The sequence below is a fragment of the Entamoeba histolytica genome, genomic scaffold (genome assembly GCF_000208925.1).
Source record: "Entamoeba histolytica HM-1:IMSS scf_1104750516301 genomic scaffold, whole genome shotgun sequence".
Classification (NCBI taxonomy): Eukaryota; Evosea; order Mastigamoebida; family Endamoebidae; genus Entamoeba; species Entamoeba histolytica.
The window spans coordinates 3,213-30,247 of NW_001915060.1; the positions used below are offsets into that span (position 1 = coordinate 3,213).

Consider the following 27,035-nt stretch of genomic DNA (forward strand, 5'->3'; position numbering starts at 1 on the left):
ATATAAAAGAATAGAATTAAATAACATACGACTATGACAAATAACAACTTCTAATACTGATAATAAATGTTCAATAAAATGATAAGCATGAAAATATTTGACATAGAATAGCAAATAACCCATTGTAATAAATAAAAAATAATCCAAGAAGATGACAAAATAACTTTGAAAATATCATAAAACTATTTGATAAATACAGCATTTCGTTATATATAACACTCTAATACAATCAACTAAAATCTTGAATGTGTTATTGTGAAGTGAATGGGGCAGTCAATTGTGAAGATGCTGACATTTACCCCACCCCCACCAACATACTTCAACCACAATTTCATGATGATTAAAAAGAAAAATCGTGATGGATATATTCCAATTGCAGTGGTGAAAAACAACGACAAATGCATGTTTGTTGCTGTCAAGAGAGTGTGAGAAGAAAACTGATTGATAGGAAATGCTGGACAATAATCTACAGCCATGGAAATTCACAAGATTTAGGGATGTGTTTACCATTCATAGAAAATCTAGCACATCAATTAAAATGTAATGTTGTTGGATATGACTATACAGGATATGGTAGAAATGAGGGAGAAAGCAGTGAAAGAAATAGTGTGGAGGATCTTAGGGATGTTTGTAATTATCTGCATGACAATGGAATAACATGAGAACGAATGGTGTTGATGGGGCATTCTCTTGGAGGAGGAGTGAGTATTTCATTTGCAAGTCAGGAATGTGGGAAATGGGAAGAAACACAAGAAATTGAGATGAAAGAGGATTTTGAAAGGAAAGAAGAAAAGAAAGAAGAAGAAAAAAAGGAAAAAAAGATAGGGGGAATGATTATTATCTCAACATTCACAAGCATTTGTGGAGTGGTAAGTAAATATGCAGGAATGGTAATGACTGATATGTTTGAAAACATACCAAAATTGAAACATATTAATATTCCAGTTGAAGTAATTCATGGACAAGAAGATGAGTTGATAGGAGTTGATGAGTCAGTAGAAATCTACAACTCAATTCCAGAGGAGATGAGGTATGGATATGATATAATCAATGGATGTAAACATAATGACATTCTTGAAAATGATGAATTAATTAAAGTAATCAAAAGATTTCTAGAAAAACTTTGAGAAATATTTAACTTACCCATAACAAAATAGAAAGTGTAAAACACGAAAATAACAATAAGAAGAAAGTTAAAAACAACACAAAAACTAATGTTGGTATTAAAAGATAGATAGAAACAAAAAATATATGAAAAGAACACTTGATAAATACACAGGGATGATTGTCTCAAGATATTTTGAAAGTATTAATGACTTTATTAACTTTGAAATGACATGCAAAAAGTATGAAGGGAATATGGAAAGATTTCATTTCAATCCAATTCAAATTAACACTACAACAAGAAAATACTTTCCTAACATTGAAACAATTCATTTAAGAAGAGAAAATGAAGAAAAAATAGAAGGAGGGAAAATCAATAAGAAAGTTATATGGTATAAACAGACATATAGCGATGCAATTGAAGAAATAAAGAAAGGAAATGAATGTAAGAATATTTGTTATACAAAAGAAGATAGAAAGAAATATGGAAATAATGTTCCTGAGAATGTTAATAGATTAGAAAATGAATGTTATAGTCATTGTATTGATTTAGAAACAATAATAATTCCATCAAATATAAAATCAATTGGATATAAATGTTTTTGTGGGTGCACTTCATTAAAATCAATTAATATTCCACAAAATGTAACATTAATTGGTGATAAATGTTTTTCACATTGTATTTCTCTTACATCAATTTCCATTCCACAACATACTAAAATGATAGATTGGATGTGTTTTTATGGATGTGATAAATTAACACAAATAACATTCAAATCGTCTGTTTAATTATAAACATTTATATTTATTAAATCTATTTCATCTCATTCAATATTGACCTTTCTAATTTCCAATTTGATTTTACTATCATAGTATAAAGAATAAATAATAATAAAAACAGTAAAGTATATTTATTAATTCACCGATTATGATATTATAATAAATTAATTATGTCATTATGAAACAAAACTAACAAGATAGTTATTGAAAGAAGTAGAACAATATAATGAATATGTCTTAACATCAAATTATAACAGAAGATATGATGAAAAACTTACCAAAATATTTGATGAAGATTTTAATATAATGAACACCAATAAATCAACGCATCATAGAACATTAATAGTTCAGTGAATTTTTGATGGAAGATGGATTAAAAACACCAAAAAGAAAGCTATTGTAATTAGCAATTGTTCTACTAAATATCTAATTAACAATATGTCAATTATATAAAAATATATTCATCAAATGTTACCAATTAAAAAGAAGTAGTGAAAGAGATATTAAAACCATAACCTTATCAATTAATATATTATTGTTTAAATTGATTATCTCCATATTAACTTTCAAAAAAAAACATTTAGAAGATATAGTGTTGAGGATTATAGTTACTATAACTGATATCAATAATGAAAAGAATAAAAAGTATAACACTTTCAAATGACTTTTTGTAGTTTGACTACAATTTATTTCCTCTATTGAAATCTTTAAACAAAATGAAAATAACCAATCAATTGAAATATTTTAATTATCATAATATTTCAAAGTCTTTTATTCCATAACACTATTCACTTGTCTTATATATTAACAGCACATTATATAATAAACAATTAAATAACAACTTCTCCTAAATTTCAATCAATAATGAATTTGAGAAATAATAAAACGTTGTGGTATTAAGATGCTAAAAACAAAGGAAATGAGTATTTCAAATGAGAGAAAAACATTGAGTAAAACAAAAGGATGTAATAAGTATTAAAGTGAAATGATAAAGAAAAACTTTACTATTAAAACAAATTAAAAAGAAACAAAGACATTTTAAACGAAGTTCATTTTCAAATTAAAGTCCATTAGGAAAATCAAGATAAAGTTCCAATGCAACGACAGGATTGTCAACTTCAAAGTTTTTAAGTACTTCAGGATGTAATACACCAAACATACCATATTTAACTCCATTAATCATAATATCAGCTCTTCTTCCTTCCATGTAAGCAGGGTCATTACCAGGGACAATATCATAATGTGGTCCATTTTCTTTTCTTGCTTTTTTATATCCAACACCATAACAGAACATAATTTTATCTAATAATCCATGAATTTCTTCCATTAATCCAGTTGGAGAACAGACTAAAGCACATACTTGTTGTCTATTAACTGCTCCTGTTAAACTACCTTCTTGTAATGAGACAGTATCACCAACTTCAAACATTCTAATTGGCATTGGATATGCTTTATTATAATATAAACATTTCATCATTCCTGATAATAAACTTTTTCTTGCTGTTTGGAATTCAAGTGTTTTTGAATCTTTTAATTTAATTAATCCTTCTTCTGGTCTTCTTAAATTTGTAGCTGCATCAGCTACTGACATTAATACAAAAGTAATAACTTCAGTATATCCTGCATATGCAATTTCATCAGCTAATAAATCTTTCATTTTATTTTGTAATAACTCTTTACCACATGTTCTACTTATAGTATTTGAAGCATGAAGATTATTAAATCCATATGAAATAGCAAGGTCTTCCATAATATCACATGGATGCATTACATCTGTTCTCATTGGTGGAATAATAGCTTCTCCATTAGAATATTGAATTCCCATTTTATGTAATAATTCTGTAATTTCTTCATCTTTTAATTCTAATCCTAATGACTGATTTAAATAATCCTTTGATACTTTCATATGCTGTTCTTCTAATGTTGGTGTATGAATTGATTTTTTATCATCAAATTCATTCATTGGTCCTCCAACAACTTCTACTGTTTCAATTTCAAATGGAGTTGAAGTGTAAAGAGAAAAGCATGTAACAACAGTTTGAAGTGCCATCATAACTTTAGTTTTATCCATTCCAGTAATATCAATAAATACATCATGTGTATTTAATGTAATTTTAGAATGATTTCCATTAATTAAAGGTGGAAGTGAAAGAACTATATTTTTACTATCTAAAAAGACTGGATAAACTTCTTTTCCTTGTAATAATGGAACATACTCTTTTAATTTAAGATCATTTGAAAAATGTTCAATAACTTCATTTCCTGTCATTTCATGATCACATTTTAATGGTTCAAACTTAATTTCTTCAGGTTTCATTGCAACATATCTAAATGGTGCAACTAATGTTGATAAATCATGTGTTCCTATTGCAACTAAACTTCTCTTCTTTCCAATTGTAAGATGTAATTTATCTTGAAAATCAATAAAACTCTTATAACTTTCTTCTGTAAATGTAATTCCTCTTAACACTGCACCCATACAAATTGGTCTAACTTTTTCTACGTCTTTACCAACATGAATTTGAATTCCACTCTATTCTTTATTAGTTTTTATTTTTCTATTATTTATGTAAGATTTCTATCAAACTGATTTTACTGTATATTTTGGAAATTCTCTCATTTTTAAAAATGTTTTTAAACAAATAGCAATTCCTTCTACACATAATAAATCATATCTATTTGCTCCAACTTCAATTTTATATATTGTTTTTCCTTCTTCTTCAACAACATCATCAAGTTCAATTCCATATTGAAAACATACTTCATCAAATTCTTTTTCAGCTATTCTGTTAAGTATATTATTTGTTATATTAACTTAAATTAAATAATTTCTTATTTACAAACTAAATTCTTTTCCAATTAATTTAAAAAGATATTTGCTATCACAACTAATTGTTGGCATTTGATGATTTTTTTATTTAAGTTCATTTTTCTTTTTCTTTTGTTTTGTTTTAAAAAAAAAATAGGGTTTTTTCTTGTTTTTTTTTAAATGAATCATAATTCAATTGATGTGGATTACAATATTCGTGACGTGGTATTTTAAAACATTACTTCTTTAAAATATGTTTTTTATTCCTTTTTTATTCTTTTTTGATAATGAGTGAAAAAGATAATAATGTCTTGTAAATATACATAGAAAAGTTCTTTGTCACAGATTCAAAGTGCTTTGTTTAATATTTTTTACAATAACTTTAAACAATTATTACTACTTTTAGTTGTCTTGAAATAAACTTCAGAATCTATTTATATTATTATGAAGAAAAGTTAAAATACTTTTTATAAAAACTTCATTTTAATTAATATCTTTTTTGAAATTCTTTTATCTTTCTTCTATTGTATTTTGATAAAAGCATAATGTAAGTAATTTGTTTTAACAACAATTGGAATATAAATTAATTTAATTCTTTGAATCAGTTAAACTTTTTTTTTGTTCTTTTTTATCACAATTTAAATTTAATAATCAAAACAATAAGAATGTAAATGTTTTTATTCTGAAACTCTTATGAATAAAAATGTTTAATTTAAAATATTCATTTAATATAATTTTTCTATTTAAGAATTTAAATTTACTGAACAAAATAGTTTTAGATTCTTCTAACTACAATTTATTTCATGAAGAATTTCAACAAGTAAATTTACAAGTATTTTGATAAAATTTAATAAATATGAGTAATATCTAATAAAGCAATCAATAACATTTTTGAAGTTATCGAATTATTTATTAAACTCAGATTATTTATAAATTCAAAATACAACAAATTTATTAAAAAAAAAGAAAATAAAATATATTGTGTTATTGACGATAAAGAGATGTGTTATTTTTATATATAATAATATGAATGAAAAAAGATAATTTCCTTCTTTTCATCCGATTAAATAATAGAAATAAAATTGTAAAAGAATAAAGATAAAAAATTCTTTGAAATTTTTTATTTTCAGACTCTAAATTATCTTTATAAAAATAGAAAGGAGTCAAAATGACTTGATAATAAAGTTGATTTTAAATAGAATAGAAACATTCCTTTTAAATGATACTTCTCATTTTAGTATTAAGTTGTTAACAGAATTATTATTTCAAAGGGATAAAAGAAAAATAACTTCAAGTAAATTGTAATTTCTTAAAAAGATATTAAGAACTTAAAAAGTCATTTAATACTTAAATGGAGAAAATACATATTACTATTATAAGTGATGTTAGTTGTCCTTGGTGTTATGTAGGACGTAAAAGGATGTTAAATGCAATTTCAACAATAAAAGATAAGGAAATAAGTTATGAATATCATCCATATATTATTGATATGAAAACAAAGAAAGACGGTGAAGAGTATATGGCGTATAATGTCCGTAGATGGGGTGGAGATGGATGGACTTATTCAATGATTAGAGACTCTAAAACAGATGGATGTAATTTTGCACAATGGAAATATTGGCCTTATTCTCTTCATTGTCATAGACTAATGATTTATGCTAACTCCATAGGAAAAGGGAATGAGTTAATGGGAATTTACTTCCAAATGAATTATGAAGAAGGTAAAAATTTAAGTATTCAAAGTGGGTTAATGGAAGCTGCTGAACGATGTGGATTAGATTTGACTATTGCAAAAAGAATCATTACTAGTGAAGAAAATAAAGATATTGTAATGAGAGAAATAAATAATTGGCACTCAATGGGAATTAGTGGTGTTCCCTTCTTTATAGTTGAATTTGGTAATGGTAAACAAGTGACATTATCTGGAGCTGTTTCATCTAGTAAATGGCTTTCTGTGATTCAAAAATATTCGTTTAATTGATAAAAGAAATAAAAAGTTAATATCATTTGGTTATTGTTATTATAATAAGTAAATGTATAAAGACTAAGTTATTAATTTGTTTTTTTATAAATAAGATTAGTTATGTCACTTAACTAACCTTTCTTGTCTTAAATAGATCAACAACATCCTTTCATTTCATTTTATTTGATTACTGATTCATTATTTGTAAAATTCTTTTTTTTCCTATTGATTTAGGCTTTTTGAGTGGAAGTTGAAGATAATCAATAATATTTATTTTGTAATATATCACATAATTATTTTCTATTTTTAGATAATAAAAAATCAGAAGAACTTAAAAAAAAAATACTTAAAATTTAAAAGAAGAAAAGAAATGTGTGATTGTTTGGTTCCTTGTTCTTTTTAAAATTAAAAAGGTATCAAAAAGAAAATATATTTATACCCATAGATAATGACTCGTCTTCCATTGACTCAGACTTTTCACAGTCATCAGAGCTTGGTGAAGAATATTATGACTATAATATTAAAACAGAATATACTCCATTAGAACAATTTGTAATGAAATTCTCATTACAAGAAACATTGTCTGGAAAAGTAGATGAACGAGATGTAGTTTATTCAAAGAGAGAGATTGATGTAATGATTAATTTTGTTGATTTTATTATGACAGATGCAAGAGATATTTTACCTATTTTATTTGAGGACCAAGACAAACAAGAAATTTTAGCTTCTGCAGCATTAGACTTACAATATTATATTCATAAAGGAGTTTGGTTTTTAATGAATTTTGTAAGAGAAGAATTTTCTAATGCTCAAAGTGAAGGAGAATTATTTTTGGATGATTCAGTTGCTTCTATTGTCTCTAAATGTTTCTTTTTAAAAGTAGGAAAAACATTTATAAAGAGATATTTCTCAAAATACTTTAGTCAATTATTAGCTGAAAAGTTAGATTTTGAAATTGATGATTATAAAATTACAGATGAAAAGATTATCGAAAAAAATGCTCAAAGTTTGATTAGAAAAACAAATGAACTTCTTCAAATTATTTATTCAACAATGGATCAATTACCTCACGGTGTAAAGATTATTGCCAAGATGCATTCAGAATTAATTAAAGAATATTTCCCACAACTGTCACAATACTCTAGACTCAATTTAACTGCTATTTATATTGTTAACTCATTTTACATTCAAGCATTAATGAACCCAGAAAAATATGGTCTTTGTTCTAATGAACAAATTACTTTGAAAAATAAAAGAAATTTAGCTTTATTATCTAAAGTACTTCAAACACTTATTATTGGTAATGGGTATCAAGGAAAAGGGGCTGATTATATGAAAAAAGTAGATGTTATTCTTAAGAGTCACACTCAACCATTTCATGACAAAGTAGTATCTCTCATTATTTCTTCACAAGGCCTTCCATATACAATATTATTAGATGACAATCTTAACATTTCTAACGAAGCTATTTCTGTATTACATATGGAATTATGTCATAAAAGTGCTGAAATTATTAGAATGTTTCCAACTGATATTTCAGAGCAATTCTGTAGATTTATGGTTGCTATTGGAGAGCACAAAGACAAACTTGATTTCTTGTTTGATTTTACTTTAGACCAACAAAGGTTGATTAAAAATTTCTTGGAAGAAAAAGGATTAGAAGGTGTTTATATTGCAAAAATAGATATTAATGAACATGAAGGAGGAGATAAAAAGAAAAAAAAGAAAGAACAAACAATCAATGGATTCATTATTGTTTCATTACACAATATTTGGTTCTTAAATTCTGTTGGAGAGATTGAAGCTTCATTTAATTGTTTATCCCTTATTAAAGTTAAAATTGAAGATGATATTATTACTTTTGAAAATAATAAAGGTGATAAAATCGAACGACTCACTGGTACTACAACTAGAGGTCATGAAATTATTATTTCTATGATTCGTTCATTTAAGTCAAGTTTCCCTGAGGAAAAGTTATTATTTGAAATTGAAGCTCCACAAAACCAAATGAATTTGTTTAACAACATTTATTCAATGAGAACATTTACTAAATGCGGTGGATTTACTGGAGTTTATGAGGCACAATGTACTTTTAGAGGATTTAATTGCAATCAATCTGTAAGATGGGCAATTGAAAATGCTAAAGAACATGACAAAGAAAGTCATCATATGAAAGTGTCACGGTTTTATAATGGTGATTTAAATTCAAAAGAAGATAACTTGACTGCAATAGACTTGATTCCAATTTTCTTTACATTACAATCAAATAATTATTTCACTAAAGTAACAGTAGAAAATATGAACTTAATTAAATGTTTTGATGGACTAAAAGAATATTTAAGAACTAATAAGGTTATTCGATCTTTAAGACTTAGAAATATTGATATTGGAAAGGGATGGGAAAGTCTTATTGAAAGTTATATTAAAAATGATCATCATCCTTTAAGAGTCCTTGATGTTTCTGATAATTCCATAGATGAAAAGGCTATTATTTTAATAAGTTCATTAGTATCGAAATATAACTTAGAATCTCTTTACATTGCTAATGTTCTTAACTCAGAAAAATTATCAGGAGCTCTTATTCAAGACTGGAAACGTTTAATGGATGAAAAAATACATTTAAAAAAAATAGATATTTCTGGTGCTAAACTAACAACTGCTGGAATCGAATTTATTGCATCCCAATTTGCAATTAACTTCCCTGATCTTGAAAAAATTTATCTTCGAGATATTGCTGTTCCTAAAACTTCTTCTATGTTACGGTTCCTTGAAATTATGAAAGGGCTTAGAGTTTTAGACCTTTCTGGAATGAAACTCTCATTAAAGGTAATTGATAAAACATCTCAAGACCTCCAAGAATACATTCATTGTTGCAATCATTTAGAAAGTGTTATCATGAATAGAGTTATTTTACCAGGAGATGTCTTGAAAAATATTATTAAAGAATTTAGAAGTGAAAAAGTAAATATTCATTTGAGACAATCCGAATTTACCGTTGACAGTGTTAAAACATTTAGCACAGTTTTTATTGGTTTAGAATCAGTTCAACATTTGGATATTTCAGATTGTGGAATTGCTGAAGAAGGAATGGTTTATTTGTTGGAGTCATTATGTCAAAATACAATTATTGAATCAATAGACTTATCTCAAAATTTATTCAATCAAGGAAATAAAGACAATATAGTTAAGGCCTTAGTTAAGTTGATTAACGGAGGAACTGGTCTTAAAAAATTAAGAATTGCTGGTGGTTTGAAACAAACACAACAACTAGGAACTTCTATTGTTCCAATTTTCGATGCATTAGCAAATAACAGAACAATTAGAGAATTTGATTGTAGTAATCATATGTTTGGTAATAAAGGGGCTTTTGCTTTAGCTAATTTAATTACAGTTAATGATACCTTGCAGGTAATCAACTGGGATGGAAACTCTATTGGTATGAATGGTTTAAAGGCTATTGCTGAAGCTCTTAGAATCAACACTGTATTGAAGGAATTCAAATTCCCTATTTCTGATTGTGGTAAACTAGAAGATGTAGAGAGTGTTAGAAAAGTGTTAAGCAGTATGGTTACTTCTCTCAACGTCATAGAATCTCGTACTAACTAATTTTACTTTTTCTTCAGTCATAAATCGTTCAATGAAAAAAGTTTTTAAAGAAAAAAGAAACAAACACACATTGAATTGAATAAGATATGAAAAAAGACAATAAACAATAAAATAGAAAAATAAAGAATAGTCAAATTACCAATTCTTAACATTTTCGATTGATTTGTGTGCAGCTTCAACAACTTTGTCTGAGGTAATACCAAACTTCTCATACAACTTATTGATTGGTGCTGATGCTCCAAATGAATGCATTCCAACAGCAACACCACAATCTCCAATAAACTTCTCCCATCCCATAGTTGATGATGCTTCGACTGATACTCGAGCATGAATCTTTCTTGGAAGAACTGACTCTCTATATTCATCACTTTGTTGACTGAATAATTCCCATGATGGAAGTGAAACAACTCTAACTCCAAGTCCTTCCTTATGAAGTTTCTCTGCTGCATTAATAGCAATATCTACTTCTGTTCCTGTAGCCATAAGAATGACTTCTGGTGTTCCATAATCTCTTAAAACATATCCTCCTTTTCTTACATTTTCTGATGATGCAAAAACAGTTCTATCAATAATCTTACTATTTTGTCTTGCCATAATCAAAAGAGTTGGTCCATTAGTTCTTTCAATAGCTATCTTCCATGCTACACGTGTTTCATTTGCATCTGATGGTCGAATAACAACACAATTAGGCATTGATCGATATGAAATAAGATGTTCAATTGGTTGATGTGTTGGTCCATCTTCTCCTACTCCAATAGAATCATGAGTAAAAACAAATATTGATGGATAATGTGAAAGTGCTGCCAATCTAATAGTTGGTCTACAATAATCACTAAATACAAAGAATGTAGATCCATATGCAATTAATCCTCCATAAATACTCATTCCATTAACCATATTTCCCATAGCATGTTCTCTAATTCCATAATGAATATTTCTTCCTTTAGGATCTTCATGGAATGATACTCCTGGAAGTACGACTTTAACACTTCCTCCAACATCAGCAGTTCCTCCAATTATTTCTGGTAATTTTTGTGCAATTTCATTAAATGCTTTTCCTGAACTAATTCTTGTAGCTTCACCTTTTTCATCTGCTTTAATTTCTTCTTTAAATAATTCTGAAATACTTGAAATATCTCTCTTAAGTCTACGTTCAAATTCTTTTGCAAGTTCTACTTCTTCTTTCTTATATTCTTCATACATCTTTTTCCATTCTGTATGTTTTAAACTTCCTCTTTCTGATGCTGCATGATAAACTGCATAAACATCTTCATCAACATGAAACTCTTCTGTAACTCCATATGCTTTCTTCATTAATTCTAATTCTGGTCCTGGTGGTTCTCCATGTGCTTTAGAAGTGCCTTGTTTATTTGGCATACCAAGTCCAATAGTAGTTTTACAACAAATAAGAGTTGGTTTATCTGATGCTTTTGCTAAAACAAGTGCTGCATCAATTTCATTTACATTATCTCCATTACATTTCAATACATTCCAATTATATGCTTCAAATCTTTTTCTAACATCTTCTGTAAATGCAAGATTAGTATTTCCATCAATAGTAATATGATTATCATCATATAAACAAATTAATTTATTTAATTTCATATGACCAGCAAGTGATGCTGCTTCTGCAGTAACTCCTTCCATCAAACATCCATCTCCAAGTAATACATATGTATAATTATCAATGATTTTCTTATCTTTAGTATTAAATGTAGCTGCCATATGTTTTTCTGCTGCTGCTAATCCAACAGCAGTTGACATTCCTGCTCCAAGAGGTCCACCAGTAACTTCAACACCTTCAGTCCATCCATATTCAGGATGTCCAGGTGTTTTAGAGTCTAATTGTCTAAATTCTTTTAAATCTTCCATAGAAATATTATATCCCAATAAATGGTTAATAACATATAATAATGATGATCCATGTCCATTAGAAAGAACAAATCTATCTCTTGAAATCCATTTTGGATCTTTTACATCAAATTTCATATGTTTTGTAAATAATGTATATGCAATAGTAGCACATCCTGTTGGTACTCCTGGATGTCCACTTTTAGCTTTATTAATCATTTCACATGCAAGAAGTCTAATAGTTTGAATACTTCGTTCTTCTAATGACATAACACAAGAATAAGCTAAACACAGTTCAATTCTTACTTAAATATTCTAATTGGTGTAGAATCTTGTTCTTATGAAAGACGAAGATTCTCGACGATCTTTTTCTCTTCTTCTTTTTTCTTTTCTTATTTCTTTTTTTTGTTATTTATAACGAAATCTAATATAATTATATTTTCAATTATTCTTCTCTTTATAACAATCATTATCAAATTAACTTCTCCTTGTTGCTCTAAACTCTTCAAATAACAATGGCCCTATTTAATTACTACCTGTTTTTGTTTATTGATTTTTTTTGTTAATAACAAAAATACAAACATGAAATAATTCTATCTTCGTTAACATAATTGTCATTTAACACACAATCTCTTTCATAATACAAAGAATCCCATTCATCTTTTGTGAGATAAAAAAATGGTCTATTTCTTTTGACATACTCAATAAATTCCTCTAATAATGGAAATAAACCATAAAATACTTTCAACATTCTTTCTAAATTCTCTCCTTCAATAATTCGTTTATTTCCATATATTTTAAATGCTTGTTGAACTAAATCATTGTTGCTCCACATTCCTTCTTGTATAAATATATTGAACGTATCTTTATTACTTTCAATAATAAGTGTTTCTCTTGTATTATAATGAAATACAAAACAAGGCTCCTTAACCTTTCTTTTTATTCCACAGTATTTCTTTGTATATTTCATTATGTCATCTAAGACTTGAACATTCAACATTGTTTAATTGAGGAATTAAATTTTAAGATAAATTCTTAAAAGTTTTTTTTTAACATCATTTCTTGTATTAAAATTAATGAATGAATGTTTTTTAACTCAAGAAATATTAATACAGATAACCATTTGTATTTTAATAATGTTTTAAAATTGATTATACCGATAGTAATCAACACCATTCAAGTCTTGATAAGTATAGTACTCAATATTATTGAATTAGGAATATTTGATTATTGGATTTGGTAATGTTTGGAATAACATGAAATATAAAGTTATACAACAAGTATGAAAGTGAGTATTTAGATTAAGAAGTTCAAACAAAAAGTTATAAAAATTATTAGTGTTGAACCAAAGCATAACATTATTCAATTTAGTAATCCAGGAAAGATATCTTTTAGGAATGGTAATGCCTCAGAGCCAAATAAGGATTTAACCATACAATCTCCTTTATAAATTAATAAGCCAGGAAGTGATTTTTCAGGAAATGGTTTATTTGAATCTTCCCATGTAATTTTGGCAAAACATACGAAGGGATATTTCTGTGCATATTCTTCCATCATTCTATTAATTAATGTACAGTCTTTTACAAAGGTAGTATAAATGTGAATCACTGCAAAGACATCATCCTCTAATGTAGTTATTGTATTGGCATATTCCTCCTCATCCAATTCAAGAACATCTCCATATCTTCTTTTAACTATCTTCTTCAATACCTCTGGTTTTTGTCGTTCTTTAAATACCTGAGCACTAACCACTTCTCCAAACAATTCTTTCTCTATTTCATCAAGGTCCTCTTCTTCACATTTCTCTTGAACAATACTATTGGAAGATTCTCCTCTCATTATTCTCTTAGTTTCTTCAACTCTTTCTTTTAGTCGTTGCTCTGCATGTTCTCTGGCTTCTTTATAGTCATTAATTACACCTTTTACACCAGCATTTCCATAAGGTCTTAATTTAAGTGGTTTTTGTTCAAATTCATCATAAGAAAGATTTTCTTCACTCATTGAGTTTCTTTCACTATCACTTTCCATGACAATGTCTTTCGACATAGTGTTGATTGGATTAAGTTTTTTCTATTCTTGAAAAGGAGAGATAATAAAATTTACTATATTATTGTTAATAATATTATGAAAAGGAAATAAAAAGTTTTCATATCTTTTTTTATCCAATATAATTTCATTGTTTTAGTTTAATACTTATGAAGTGAATATAAAAGGATAAATAAAAACCAGAGTGAAAAACAAATTAGATTTGAATAGCATCAAGTTGATTCATTATTTTATTTTTTAATCTCATCACTCTAATTAATTCCATGTCTTTACTTCCTTTTTCTAAAACAACAAAAGGATCAACTTTTAACCGTTCTTGGTCTAATGTTTTGTCCATTAAAGAATTAATGTTTTTGACAAATTTAACTCTTTTTTTATCACTTAACATTTTGATAGCATCAATCTGTTGTTGAGCTTGAAGATTCTTTTCATTTCTTAATTTATTTAATTCTTCATTCATTTGTTGAATGCTCTTTTGTGCTGAATTTTCAATACTTTTTAACTCTTCTTTACTCCTTCTATTGAGTAAATCTAATTGATTAATTTCTTGTATTTGTCGTTCTTTTTCTCTCTCAATCCTCTCTCTTAATTGTCTTTCTTCAATATTTCTACTAAATTCTTCTTTGACTTGTTTAACTAATCGTTGTCTTCTTGCATTGTTAAACATTTGTTTAATATTTGGTGCAACACCACGACTTCTGACCATAGCTAAATACCTTCTCCTTCGTTCTTGTCTTTGTTTATCTCTTCTTAATCTAGCAGCTTTTCGTGCTTGAATAATACGCATCATTTTTCTTCTTCTTAATTCTCGAATTTCTTGCATTCTTTTGATTCGTTGTTGCATTTTCTTTTGTCTAAATAACCGAGCAGCTTCTTGTCGTTTTTTCATCATATCCATTCTTCTTCTTCTCTTTAATTCTTGTTGTTTTTTCATAGCAATTCTTTTTTTAAATTCCATTTCTCTTCTTCTTCTATTTTCTTCATTTCTTTTCTTTTGTAATGCAATTCTTCTTTTTCTAACCATTTCACTTCGTCTTCTTGCTTCTACTCTTTTCTTTCTTATCATTAATTGTTTTGTTCTATATAACATTTCTTGTCTTATTCTCATTTGTTTTCTTAATTCAGCTTGTTGCATAATAGTCATTCGTTTATTTCTTCTAAGCATTCTAATTCGTTTTAATGCATCAAATGCTTTCTTTCTCATTAAATATTCTTGTTGTGCATAATTTCTTTTTTCTTGTTGTGTAAGTCCAACACTATTATTCTTCTTTTGAATTTGTTTTTTATTACCACTATTATTCTTCTTTTGAATTTGTTTCTTTATATTATTTTTTTTATTGTTTTTATTATTTTTCATCTGTTTTGCTGGTTGTTGGTTTTGATTATTTTTTATTGAAGAAGTTGATGATTGTTGAATATTGGTAGATGCTCTTTGATTATTGAATTTGTTATTTTTATTACTTGCTTGCTGTTGTTTCTTTCTTAGTACTTTACGTGCTTTTCTTCTTAACTTCATCATTCTAGTTTTCTTATTCATGAATTGCTCCAACTCTCGTTTTTGTAATTGTCGTCTAACTTTTTTCTTAGCGTTTCTAAACAATCTTCTTGCTTGTCTACTCAATCTATTTTTTGCTGCTCTCATTTTTGCTTGTAGTTGTCTTCTTGCAATTCTTCTTTTTCTTTGCATTCTTTGAATGTTTCTTAAACGTTTTCGTTGATAGGGACTAAGATACACGTCGTCTGTCAATTCAAATTCATCAACTGAATTTTCATCTGCAACATTGAGTGAAACTAGGTCATCCATCATTTCATTTCGATCAAAACTATAATCTTTCACATCATTTTCTTGTTGATACACACTTCCAATTACACAAACGAAACACATGATCACAATGATCATTTCAAGTTTTTTCATATCGTTCAAATATTATGATTTTTCAGTTATGTTTTTTCTTTTTTTTTACTTTTACTAAAATTTCGTTATGTAAACCATAATTCTTTGACTGACTTGTTTACTAAATTATTAAAGTGATTAGGATACAATTAATGTTCTTCTAATAATTAGGTAATGCTTTCTTTTTTGGATCTGAAAGGAAATTACGTTTAAATCGTTCATTAATTTCATCAATGTCAACTGGATCAATTTTACTTGAATGACAATTGAAGGCATGTTTAACTGGATCTTCAACTTTTTGATTACACACATTACAAACTCCTTCTTTAAACAGCTTAGAAACAATTCTCTTTTGAGCTTCAGATGCCAATGCCTTATCTTCTTCTTTTAAAGATGTATAAAAGCTATATTCATAATTATCAAAATTTTTAAACCAATGTACTGTCTTTGGAGGAAGATGTGAGTCTTGATTAATAATACTACTTTCTCTATAATGGATAGTACATCTTCTATATAACTCTTCTTCATCTGCATATTCTATTAAACAATAATAACATAACGAATGTACTTTTCTTAAATACGTAATTTGAACATCAACCTTTTCTCTAATATTCCAATGTTCCCATTCTGGTGTATCTTGTAATGCTTTTCCTTTTACTCCATTAATTTGGTCCATTAATCCAATAAGTTGATTTAATTGTACACAATCTTTATCTAATCGTTCTTTTTCATTAAAATCTCTTGGTGCATAACGTAATTGTGGTTCTTTTGATCGAATAGAACTTAATTGACTTCGGTCAGATTCACTTTGCATTGTTTTTGCTTGTGCAGCTGCTTCTTTAGTTTTATATACAACAAACCCAACACTAACCTTCCTATATCTCGGATCTCCAATAACAACTTTTTCAACTTGATCTTTAAGTGGTGCAATCTCTTTCATTCTTTCACTTGTCGTAGCATGATCTGATATTACCATAACTCTTCTACCATCATATGGATCGTCAGGAAGACTTTTCTCATCTCCATAATTCGGAAATGTAATATTATTCATAAATCTATCATATGCCTCTTGTACTTGTCGTTGTTTAGCCATTCTCCTTTCCCTTAAGTTGATTGGATGAAACTGTTTTATAAACCATTCATTTCTTCTATTTCTATTAAAGTATGTTTCTGCTTCTTGTTCTTCTTCTCTTCGTTTCTCTCTAAATCTCATTTCAGAACGACTACGTGGTGAAAACATTCCACACTCATCTTCTCTTCGAATATCTCGTCGTGGTGATAAATATGGATCATCTCTTCTTATTTCTCTTCGTGGTGATAAATATGGATCGTCTCTTCTCATTTCTCGTCGTGGTGATAAATACGGTTCTTCTCTTCGAATATCTCTTCGTGGTGATAAGTATGGATCATCCCGTCTTACTCCTCTTCGTGGAGAGTATCCATTCCATTCGTTGTGTCTTATCATTTCCCATTCTCGTTCATTCATTCTTTCATTCGTTCTATCTCGATCTCGTGGTTTAGGTGAATAACTAATTGGAGAATCACTCATACTGTCATCAGGAGAATACCTCCTTGAATAATAATTACTTGAAGAATAACCTCCTCGATATGACATCACTCGTTACTCAAGCTAATCAAGATCTTCATCTTGTTTTTTAAAAAGAATTTTTAGGGTTTTTTGAAGAATCAAAAACAAGCAGAAAAAAGACACTGAGTTAAAGTTTATTTTCTTCAACTTTTTGAAGTTGGATTTTTGTTATAAAAAACGATAAAAATAAAACAATAAAAATGATTAATATCATTTCGTTTTTTTATTATTCATTTATTTTCTTAATTTTATGGAATGTAGTGTTTTACGTTAAAATAAGTAGTTTTTATGAAACTTTACAAGACGTTTCAAAATGAATGGTTTATTAAATACGAAGAAGAATTAACAAATAGATTTGTTTTACTTAAATTAAAAAGCATAATTAAAACAAATAGCATTAAATGTAACACTGTTACTTTTCAAAACAAATGAATAATCACAAATGAAATGATGTTAATCGTTTTGGATATTTAATTTTTATTGTTTTTTATCACAAAAAAATTTTGACAATATTTATGAAAATAGAAAAAATAGAAACGAACTCAAAAATTAGAAACGTAGATAAAAATTATTGAAGAAAATGAACGGACTTCACAAGATTTACATTCCGACATCTCCTAAAGAGATTTTTATGTTTTTAAAAGAACCAAACAAACCAATTTCATCTCGAAAAGTGTTAGTTCAAGGAGAAACAATTGTAATTTTAATACACTTTGTAGTGTCACCTAAAAGTAGTTCGTATCAATGGTTTTGCCAAACTAATCCAGTTGTTGATTTAGTTAAATCATCTAAAATACCTCATTCTACATCTCTTAATGAAGAAAAAGTAAGAAATTTAACTATCGAAAATACTGTCAGCATCTTACCTAGCGATCGTTCTATGCCTCTTAACTCAACTTGGCAACCTTTTATTGATTCGTTATTATCCCCAAGTAAAAATCAGAAAAATGAGCCAGTCTTCTTTTTATTGCCAGATCAGTCAATTTGTTATTTATTACTACAAAAAATAGGAGTTGTTGAACATCTTTTAAATACACAACTGTGTTTAAGGGTAACTATCCCACCACCATCAGTAGATTCAAAGTATGAATATTATCAAGACACTTTGTTTACTGTAAACCAAATCAAAGGTACACCAATTGAATTTTATACTAATATAACTGTAATCGATCCAATCAAAATACGATCAGTCACAACACAGAGTTCATCAGGGTCATTTCTTGTTATTACATTAGAAAACACATCAGAAAATGAAATAGTAATATCTAATCTTATCACAACATGTCAATACGCGTTAGACAAACCTTTCTTACCTTTACCATGTACTTTAAAAGCTATGGACAAATATACGTTTGCTGTTCCAGTAAAAGTACCTATTTCTTTCACAAAAGAGATTAACAAAAAATCAAATCATGTACCGAGAAAACCATTGCCATCTCCTAAAGTACCTGTACCAACACGTTCTCTTTCTTCATCACCAGAAGTATCTGATAGAATGTCATTTGATTTAAAAAGATTATCAACTAACGCTAAAGCATTACCTAAAATATCAACTCGTTTTGATAGAAGTCAACGACTTTCAACAAGTTCACTTGAACAAACATTACTTGACAGTGATGCGTCATCAGCAAAAAAGTCATCTATTTTATGTCCAAAAGCAGGAAATATTGAACCTATTTCTCCATCAAAAAGAAGAAACAGCTTAACATCTTTTAATGAATCAAGAATAAGTGTTGGACTAACTATTACATACAGTATGGAAGGGATGCTTGGAAATTTATTTGTTGCACGAGAGCTAAAAGCTGATGCACTAAAATATCAGCCAATAACAATGAGAATCTCATGTTTGTTTTTGTTTATAATTCAATTTAATAAAAAAACAAAGATTTAATTCATCGCAAATTAGTTCCTCAAAGAATAAAATGTCATAGAGTATTTAGAGTTGTATTTGAACTAATTTATCAATGTAATTCAGAGAAACATTTAACGTTGTCTATTACAAGCGTTGATAATATTCAATCTCCTGTTTATTGCTTACATCCAACAATTGATATTGGAGTATTTTCACATCCATGCACATCTTCTATTTCTGTCGAATTTCTATCAAATAAGTCTGGACTTTTTACATTTGGTCCAATTCAATTAAAAGATGTTATTTCAGGCGAAATATTTAAAATGGATGATAGTTGTAAAATTTTAATTGAACCATAAATAACACAAATTTATTTTTATTTTTAATTAATAATTATTAACCATTAACTATTTTATTATTTGACATACAAATATTAAAATCAGTTTAGAAGAACAGTAACATTTAGAACTCAATCGTTTATCTTAAGTATTACACAATAACAAATCATTATTAACTCAACAGAAGTGCCACAGTTTTTAATTAAAAATAATTATTACAGGAAATAACAGAGATTTAACGAGAATAATCAATATTATAGAAGAAATAACAAACATCAAAAAGGATTTAATACAAATAAGATAATCCATAAATATAATCAATTTGAAATAGACATTGGTACAATAGTTGGAAAAATAAATATTATCATCAAAATTACTATTATCCGAATAGAAGATATAAACAATATCAATATATGAACAGTAACAATCAGAAGAGGATAAATAGAAGTCGAAAATAGTATAATAAAGAAAGGATATGGAAAAGCAAAAGAAGTGAAAGAGAAGAAGAAATAATAAAAGAATGGATGAAAAGGAATGAAGAAGTTGAAAAGTTGGTAACAAGAATAAAAATAGGAAAAGAAGAAGAATAAGAAATACCAATGGAAAATGAAGAAAATAAAGAAGAAAGAATACAAGAATAAGTTAAAGAAACAGATGAAGAAGAAATAAAAGAAAAATAATAAGAACAACAAAAAGAAAGAAATAGAAGATATAATAAAAGAGAAAGAAATAGAAAAGAGAGATAAAATAAATGAAGAAGAAAGAAAAAGTACAGAAATAGAAAAAGAAAAGAAAGTAAAGGAAATAGAATAACAAGCAAAGAAAGATTTACAAGAATAAATAGATAGAAGTGTAGAAAATAATAAAATAAAGAGAGAAAGAAGGAAAACACAGAAATTAATAGAAGAAGTAGAAAAGAGAGGAATAGATATAGAAGAAATACTTAGAGAAGAAGAAAATAATATGAAAGAAAGAAAAAGAAAGAAGAGAGGAAGAAAGAGACAGAACAAAAACAATAAAAAGACAAACAACATCAGGAATAGAAAGTATGGAAAAGATTTAGAAAGAACAGAAAAAGAGTAATGCAATAAAAGAGAAACAAGAAATGATAGAACAAAAGGAAAAATGAAGAAGAAAGAAGTGAAAGTGAAACAAAAATAAGAAAAATACATCTGTTATGGAATGAATAAATTAAATAATAAATTAAAAAAGAAGCTATGAATAGAAGAATCAAGAAAACAAAGAAAGAATAACATAATGATATTACAAAAGAAGAATATATCAAAATAAACAAAGAAATGAGAGGGATTAAATACCATCATAAACATGTTAATAAAATAGTAGAAGATATGATAAATAATACAGAAAATATAGAAAATGAAAGAATAAATAAAATAATCAAAACAAAATGAACAAAAAGATTGATACAGAATATATTGATGATTTAATAAGAAAAAGTAAAATATAAAAAAAAAGAAAGGAGTTATATTTAGTATTATTTTCATAGTAATATCCGTGATGAAATAATAAAATACAATGATAAGAAATGTGAATAGAAAGAAATATCAAAGAAATACAAAAAGACAATTATAAAATATCATATATATTTGAAAATAAACAGAAAATAAATTTATATGATATAAAAAGAATATAGGAAAAATAAACCAAGGTAAAATAAATAAAATACAACATCTATTAATAAGATGAAATTATAAAATAAGAAGGATACTAAGAATAAGAAGGATATTAAAAATAATAAGAATAGACGTGAATGAAGAAATAAAAGAAATAAAATTATAAGTAACGATAAGAAGAAGTATACTCCGGAGAGAGTGAATGATGGGAAGAAATTCTCAAATGAACAATAAGTTAAAATTATTATTAATTTATTATTTATTCTATGTATATTATTTTTCTATGGCACAATTTGACAATAATGTGATACATCATATAGTACTTTTGGGAAAATCTTGTCCTTTTGGGATATATAGCAATTTTATTAATATCGTTTTATATAACATTTTATTATATTATTGTTTTTAAAACATCATTTTCTATAAATAGATTCATATTTTTATTTTTATAATGGGTACAGATATTTTTTGAGGTAATTCATTTAAAATGAACGATTTTTAGATATTTTCTTATTTTGAAGTATTATATTTTTGATATTTTCATAAATTCTATATTGAATATATTTTTGTCATAATGAATGATACTTTATAACTATTCCATTTTTTGAATATTTTAATTTTTTTACAATTTTTTTATAAATTATTACACTTTTTATAGATTTTATTAATTCGTTTTTATGTAAAAATATTTTCATAACGCAGTTTTTGTAATTTTTCATTTAGTAAGTATAATAAAGTGTATGATATGACTAAACCATTTAAGTTTTATGTTAAACCATATATGCAAAGTACAATAACTGAAATAACAGAAGATTTACTTCCACAACAAACTGGATTAGTTACAACTGCACAAACTAAATCATTAGATACACAAATTGTTAAGAAGAAGAGAATGAATTATATTAAATTTGATGGAACATCGACTTTACCTTATTCACCTACTTATGGAGCTACTAATGTGCAGATGTATGGAATTACTATACAAGATAGCTATTATTTTGATCCTATTCTATTTGGATATTTCTTTACAGCTAATGGAATAGAAGTATCAGATAAATTAACAATTGGACAACCTCATCGACCAACTGATGTTTATGCATCTGCATGGGATTTTTATGGTTTGCATGCTTCACCAATAATAAGTGGAATGGGACATTTTGAAATAACGTTCTATACCAAATTTAAACAACTTAAGAATAAATAATTGATTTCTTTTTATCTATTCTATTTATATTTCATCTAATCTAAAAATAAAGCGGATGCGTATTAGCCTACCTAATTCTATAAAAAGAACACCAATACCAAAATATTATAATAACAAAAAAAAAAGAAAAAAGAATATTATTGTTTTGTCGAACCGTATCAATAAAAGAGGAAAAAAGATCGTAGATGGATCCTGACTTAATTTTGCTCAGTGCGAAATTTAGACTAGGTAGGAATGACGATAAGAGGAGGATTCGGTAAATAAAATAATAAAAAAACTATATTATTATAATATTGTCCTGTCAATGTCCTATCTATGTCCTATCTATGTTCTGTGTCCTGTTGAAGCAACATATTTAAAGGTTAATCTGATTTAGTATTACCAGATTAACCTGTTACAAATGTTGCAAGTATGTTTTATAAAACATGTGTGATGATAGTCGTAAATGTTATACAAAACAATGTTTATGGCATGTCTGATACCCTACCCTAGTACTATTTAAAGATGGTATCTACGGTGGTAGAGCATACAACAAACGATTATGAATAGTGATACAACATTAGATGTTTTAAGTGACAGATTTAAATTAATGTTTATAATAAAGGGGGATTGTGAAAATATAACGTTGTTTCATTATTAACTGATTATAATTTCAATGTGTTATTCAACAATTATGAGTTTTATAGAACCTATTCTAATACGAGTTATAATGTGATAGAGGTTATGTATAATGAATATACAGTAATATTGTCAATTCTTTACAAAGTGCAATTAATTGGATTAAGAAATTTATCACAGACGGTAATCGACCGCCTGTTGAAATACAACGATGATTGGTGCCTCCGAGATGGCATACATGATATTTAGAATATACTCCTGAAGCTCCAGAAGAGTGAAGAAGAGTTTGATAAAATTGGTTTATGTGAGATTTAATTTAATTAAGTTTTTTAAACTGATTTACTATTTCTATTTAATTAATTTTAACATAATTTAAAGAAAGATAAAATAAATTTAATTTAAATGCTTTTAATAAATATTTAATAATAAAATGAAAGTTTCAAATAAAATAATCAATTAATTTTTATTATCCCATAGTGCTAATGTATTTATTATCCATACAATTTTCCAATATGCATGTTTTATTAATCTTTTCTGATGTTCTTCATGAATTGATGGGATTAAATTTCCAATTTGTTTTTGTAATTTGATTGCTTCTTCTAATGATGGTTGATCTATTTCATAAGCAGCAAGTGTAATAAGAATATCTTTTAAAGTAGTCATGTTTCAAATGAATAATGAGTTTCAAATGACGTATATATGATGATAAAACAAGAGTTTTTAAATGATGAATATAATACAGAATAGAAAGGATAATAATAATACAACATAATATTTAAAGAAAATGAAAACTTTAAAAGAACAATTAAATTTTTAAAAAAATGAAGCTCTCAATTAAGTCTAATTGATTCTTTTTCTTATTATTGTGTTAGTTTTTCTTGTTCATAAGGTGATAGTGCTGATAAATTCTTTTTATTTAAAAGAACATCATTATAAAGTGTTTTTCCATAATCTTTAATAACATCTTTTATTTTCTTTCCTTCACTAATTTCTGTGAGTGCTTTTCCATTTGTTTCATACCATTTTGGTATTCTTTCTAATAATTTTCCTATTGTTTCACCACCTGGAAGAAATGATGCTATTCCTTTTGAAATAGGAATTAATTTAGTTGTTATATTACCTGTTGTTTTATATAACTTCCCTCCTATTCCTGCTATTTTCTTTCCTGCTGTCTTAATTATATTCTTTAACTTTTTGATAAATCCAAATTTCATTAAATAATATTTTTAGTTATAAATAATCATCTACTTCATCTTCATCTATTTCTTCATCTATTTCTCCATTCTTATCATATTCTTCGTTATTATTAAGTCTATTAGCAAATAATAAAGGTTTTGATTTTGTTTTTGGTTTTAATGAAATATGTTCAGGTACTTGATTAATAATTTTACTTGCTGTTTTAGTAATATCATTTGGTATTTCATTTTTAACTTGATTTAAATATCTTTTAGTTGCGCCAACAACATTTTCACCTGATGCTATTCTATTTAATACTTCACTTGTAGGTTCTGCTATTTTACTAATTACTTCTGTACCTTTTTTAATTATTTCACCACCTGGAATAAAATCTGATGCTATAGAAATAAGTGGTTTTGCTTTTTCAATTACATTCCCACCAAATTTCGCACCAGAAGCTAATAGTGCTGCAACTTTCTTTAATCCTTCTTTAAATCTCTTCCAATTACCGAACTTCATGAATGAAATAAAAGATTGAACTAAGAAATCAAAATAAACAAGATGAATTATAATGTTATTAAAGCATTAGATCAAGAAGAGACAGGTGACCTTATCAAATACTTCAATTATACAGATGGAATACTTGAAGCTAATTCAGGTGTTCATGATAATAAATGTTTATCAATAGATTCATCTGATCCACCATGTCCTGTACAAAAAGGAATGTATACTAAAGTAAAATTGACAGATGAATCAATTCAAATTACAAATATAGATAAATCATCTATTACTGCATTAGTTAGAATTCAAATTAAACCAACTGAACAATTTTGGACACAAATAAAAGATAGTCAAGAAGGAGATATTTCAGGATTTCAAACAGGAAGATTAACAGCAATAGAATATTTTGTAGGATTAAAATCATCAACACATTTATTTGATGCATATCGTGTATATTCAAGAAATAAGAAAACAGCATGTGAACAAACAGAAGCATTATATGAGAATGCAGCTATTAGAATGTTAAAAGCACAAGAAGAATTAGATTATAAACCAGGAATTTATACACAATGGGAAGCAGCATATAAACATGAAGATAATGTATGTGGATGTTATTTTAATCTTCAAGAAATTATTAAAGCACCAAATAATACTATTGAAAAAGAATTTGAAGTAATTATTCCATTAGATGATTTATTACCATTTGCTGCTATGAAAATGTTTCCTAATGGAATTTATGGAAATTTAACACTTGAAGTTAAAATGGCAATTCAACAGAATTTTGTTATTTGTCAATGTAATCAAAATACTATTATAAATAAAATTAGTAAACAAATCAATTCCCCAGTTAAAGGAAATTCATTAGTACTTAGTATTGGAATTGATCAAATGAAAGAAAGAGATTATTATGGAGTATTAAATAGTAAACATGAGAATTGTTCATTTACTCAAATTGGAGATACATTTATTACATCAGTGATGTCATTACAAAAAGAAAGTAATCATGAATTAGGTGTTCTCACTCCAAAAAATATTAAAAGTTGTTTTACTATTACAGATGGAAGTTTAAGATATTGTAGAACAAATATTAATGGATTTAATATTAAAGATAGTGTAATGAATGAATTAATAGAAAAATATCAAACAAAAGAATTAATTATTCCATCACAATATGTTGATTATCAAGCATTTTCACAAAAACCATTAAGTAATGGTTTAAAATGGCAACGAAAAAAAGCAAATAATTGAAAAAGAAGAGAATGAATGATATAAAAGAATAAAAATAAAGTAAAAAGTAGAAGAAGATGAAGAAAGAATAAAAGTAGAAAGGAGAGAATATAAAAAGAAAGAAGATAAAGAGTAATAAAACAAAAGAGATGATAAAAGAAGAAAAGAAAGAAAAAAATAAAGGATGCAAATTTTATTGAAACAAATAAAAAAAGATGCAAAATTTAATGATGCAAAATATTTTGAAATAAAAATAAATCATCATTTGATATTATTATATTTGATAATAAATTATATTATATATTAAATACATCATATTTCTTTATTATTTATCTTTCTTTTCTTTTTATTATTTCATATATTAAATTATTATTCATTCATTTATTATTTATATTTCATTTATTAAATAAAATGAAAATGAAAATGTAAAATATCAATTAAATATTCATGAATAATAATTTATTAATATTTAATAATTGAAATAACAAATAATAAAGTAACAATAATGATATATTCAATATATTCTTTATTTGATTTGTTCAATATTAGATTATTCTATTTCATTATCATTTCATTATTTTATTTCATTATTTTATTTATTATTTCATATTCATTTATTATTTTTTAAAATCAAATAAACAATAATATTGATATTCATTCATCATATTCATTTAATATAATAAACATACATAACATTTAATAATAAATAATGAATAATTAAGAATGAAAATATTGATTTATTCAATATTTTATTCAACATAAAATCAATAAAACATATATTTTGATAATACACAAATGAAATAATAAAGAAATATACAATACTCAAGAATTAATAAAAAAGAAA

At 26.4% G+C, this 27,035-nt stretch overlaps 15 protein-coding genes across 15 annotated transcripts, besides 2 other annotated features; 7 read left to right on the forward strand and 8 right to left on the reverse strand.

Moving 5' to 3' along the window:
* Positions 1-677: 677 nt before the first annotated feature.
* EHI_002110 (uncharacterized protein) lies at positions 678-1,127 on the forward strand (the record flags this gene model as incomplete). The annotated part of the gene is made up of 1 exon (XM_001913943.1): positions 678-1,127. The coding sequence occupies one exon, from the start codon at positions 678-680 to the stop codon at positions 1,125-1,127; it is 450 nt and encodes a 149-aa protein (XP_001913978.1).
* Positions 1,128-1,251: 124 nt separating this feature from the next.
* EHI_002120 (uncharacterized protein) lies at positions 1,252-1,893 on the forward strand (the record flags this gene model as incomplete). Its single annotated transcript, XM_645755.2, has 1 exon — positions 1,252-1,893. One exon carries the CDS (start codon positions 1,252-1,254, stop codon positions 1,891-1,893), a length of 642 nt encoding a protein of 213 aa, XP_650847.2.
* Positions 1,894-2,944: 1,051 nt separating this feature from the next.
* EHI_002130 (phenylalanyl-tRNA synthetase beta subunit, putative) lies at positions 2,945-4,786 on the reverse strand (the record flags this gene model as incomplete). The annotated part of the gene is made up of 3 exons (XM_645756.1): positions 2,945-4,417; positions 4,472-4,665; positions 4,729-4,786. The coding sequence occupies 3 exons, from the start codon at positions 4,784-4,786 to the stop codon at positions 2,945-2,947; spliced, it is 1,725 nt and encodes a 574-aa protein (XP_650848.1).
* A 1,258-nt stretch (positions 4,787-6,044) lies between these two features.
* Positions 6,045-6,674, forward strand: EHI_002140 (uncharacterized protein; the record flags this gene model as incomplete). The annotated part of the gene is made up of 1 exon (XM_643597.1): positions 6,045-6,674. One exon carries the CDS (start codon positions 6,045-6,047, stop codon positions 6,672-6,674), a length of 630 nt encoding a protein of 209 aa, XP_648689.1.
* Positions 6,675-7,211: 537 nt separating this feature from the next.
* On the forward strand, positions 7,212-10,262 carry EHI_002150 (uncharacterized protein; the record flags this gene model as incomplete). The annotated part of the gene is made up of 1 exon (XM_001913944.1): positions 7,212-10,262. The coding sequence occupies one exon, from the start codon at positions 7,212-7,214 to the stop codon at positions 10,260-10,262; it is 3,051 nt and encodes a 1,016-aa protein (XP_001913979.1).
* A 135-nt stretch (positions 10,263-10,397) lies between these two features.
* On the reverse strand, positions 10,398-12,434 carry EHI_002160 (transketolase, putative; the record flags this gene model as incomplete). The annotated part of the gene is made up of 1 exon (XM_645758.2): positions 10,398-12,434. The coding sequence occupies exon 1, from the start codon at positions 12,381-12,383 to the stop codon at positions 10,398-10,400; it is 1,986 nt and encodes a 661-aa protein (XP_650850.1). The 5' UTR covers positions 12,384-12,434.
* A 156-nt stretch (positions 12,435-12,590) lies between these two features.
* EHI_002170 (uncharacterized protein) lies at positions 12,591-13,113 on the reverse strand (the record flags this gene model as incomplete). Its single annotated transcript, XM_643589.2, has 2 exons — positions 12,591-12,634; positions 12,696-13,113. The coding sequence occupies 2 exons, from the start codon at positions 13,111-13,113 to the stop codon at positions 12,591-12,593; spliced, it is 462 nt and encodes a 153-aa protein (XP_648681.2).
* A 362-nt stretch (positions 13,114-13,475) lies between these two features.
* Positions 13,476-14,141, reverse strand: EHI_002180 (phosducin-like protein; the record flags this gene model as incomplete). Its single annotated transcript, XM_643590.2, has 1 exon — positions 13,476-14,141. The coding sequence occupies one exon, from the start codon at positions 14,139-14,141 to the stop codon at positions 13,476-13,478; it is 666 nt and encodes a 221-aa protein (XP_648682.2).
* A 214-nt stretch (positions 14,142-14,355) lies between these two features.
* EHI_002190 (uncharacterized protein) lies at positions 14,356-16,044 on the reverse strand (the record flags this gene model as incomplete). Its single annotated transcript, XM_646743.1, has 1 exon — positions 14,356-16,044. One exon carries the CDS (start codon positions 16,042-16,044, stop codon positions 14,356-14,358), a length of 1,689 nt encoding a protein of 562 aa, XP_651835.1.
* A 169-nt stretch (positions 16,045-16,213) lies between these two features.
* Positions 16,214-17,668, reverse strand: EHI_002200 (uncharacterized protein; the record flags this gene model as incomplete). Its single annotated transcript, XM_643592.1, has 1 exon — positions 16,214-17,668. The coding sequence occupies one exon, from the start codon at positions 17,666-17,668 to the stop codon at positions 16,214-16,216; it is 1,455 nt and encodes a 484-aa protein (XP_648684.1).
* Positions 17,669-18,272: 604 nt separating this feature from the next.
* On the forward strand, positions 18,273-19,852 carry EHI_002210 (uncharacterized protein; the record flags this gene model as incomplete). Its single annotated transcript, XM_645748.2, has 2 exons — positions 18,273-19,485; positions 19,548-19,852. The coding sequence occupies 2 exons, from the start codon at positions 18,273-18,275 to the stop codon at positions 19,850-19,852; spliced, it is 1,518 nt and encodes a 505-aa protein (XP_650840.2).
* Positions 19,853-20,402: 550 nt separating this feature from the next.
* Positions 20,403-21,626: a repeat region.
* A 14-nt stretch (positions 21,627-21,640) lies between these two features.
* Positions 21,641-21,720: a repeat region.
* A 526-nt stretch (positions 21,721-22,246) lies between these two features.
* Positions 22,247-22,669, forward strand: EHI_002220 (uncharacterized protein; the record flags this gene model as incomplete). The annotated part of the gene is made up of 1 exon (XM_645749.2): positions 22,247-22,669. The coding sequence occupies one exon, from the start codon at positions 22,247-22,249 to the stop codon at positions 22,667-22,669; it is 423 nt and encodes a 140-aa protein (XP_650841.2).
* Positions 22,670-24,147: 1,478 nt separating this feature from the next.
* EHI_002230 (uncharacterized protein) lies at positions 24,148-24,501 on the reverse strand (the record flags this gene model as incomplete). The annotated part of the gene is made up of 1 exon (XM_645751.1): positions 24,148-24,501. The coding sequence occupies one exon, from the start codon at positions 24,499-24,501 to the stop codon at positions 24,148-24,150; it is 354 nt and encodes a 117-aa protein (XP_650843.1).
* A 16-nt stretch (positions 24,502-24,517) lies between these two features.
* EHI_002240 (uncharacterized protein) lies at positions 24,518-24,982 on the reverse strand (the record flags this gene model as incomplete). Its single annotated transcript, XM_645752.1, has 1 exon — positions 24,518-24,982. The coding sequence occupies one exon, from the start codon at positions 24,980-24,982 to the stop codon at positions 24,518-24,520; it is 465 nt and encodes a 154-aa protein (XP_650844.1).
* Positions 24,983-25,024: 42 nt separating this feature from the next.
* On the forward strand, positions 25,025-26,212 carry EHI_002250 (uncharacterized protein; the record flags this gene model as incomplete). Its single annotated transcript, XM_001913945.1, has 1 exon — positions 25,025-26,212. The coding sequence occupies one exon, from the start codon at positions 25,025-25,027 to the stop codon at positions 26,210-26,212; it is 1,188 nt and encodes a 395-aa protein (XP_001913980.1).
* Between the last annotated feature and the right edge of the window lie 823 nt (positions 26,213-27,035).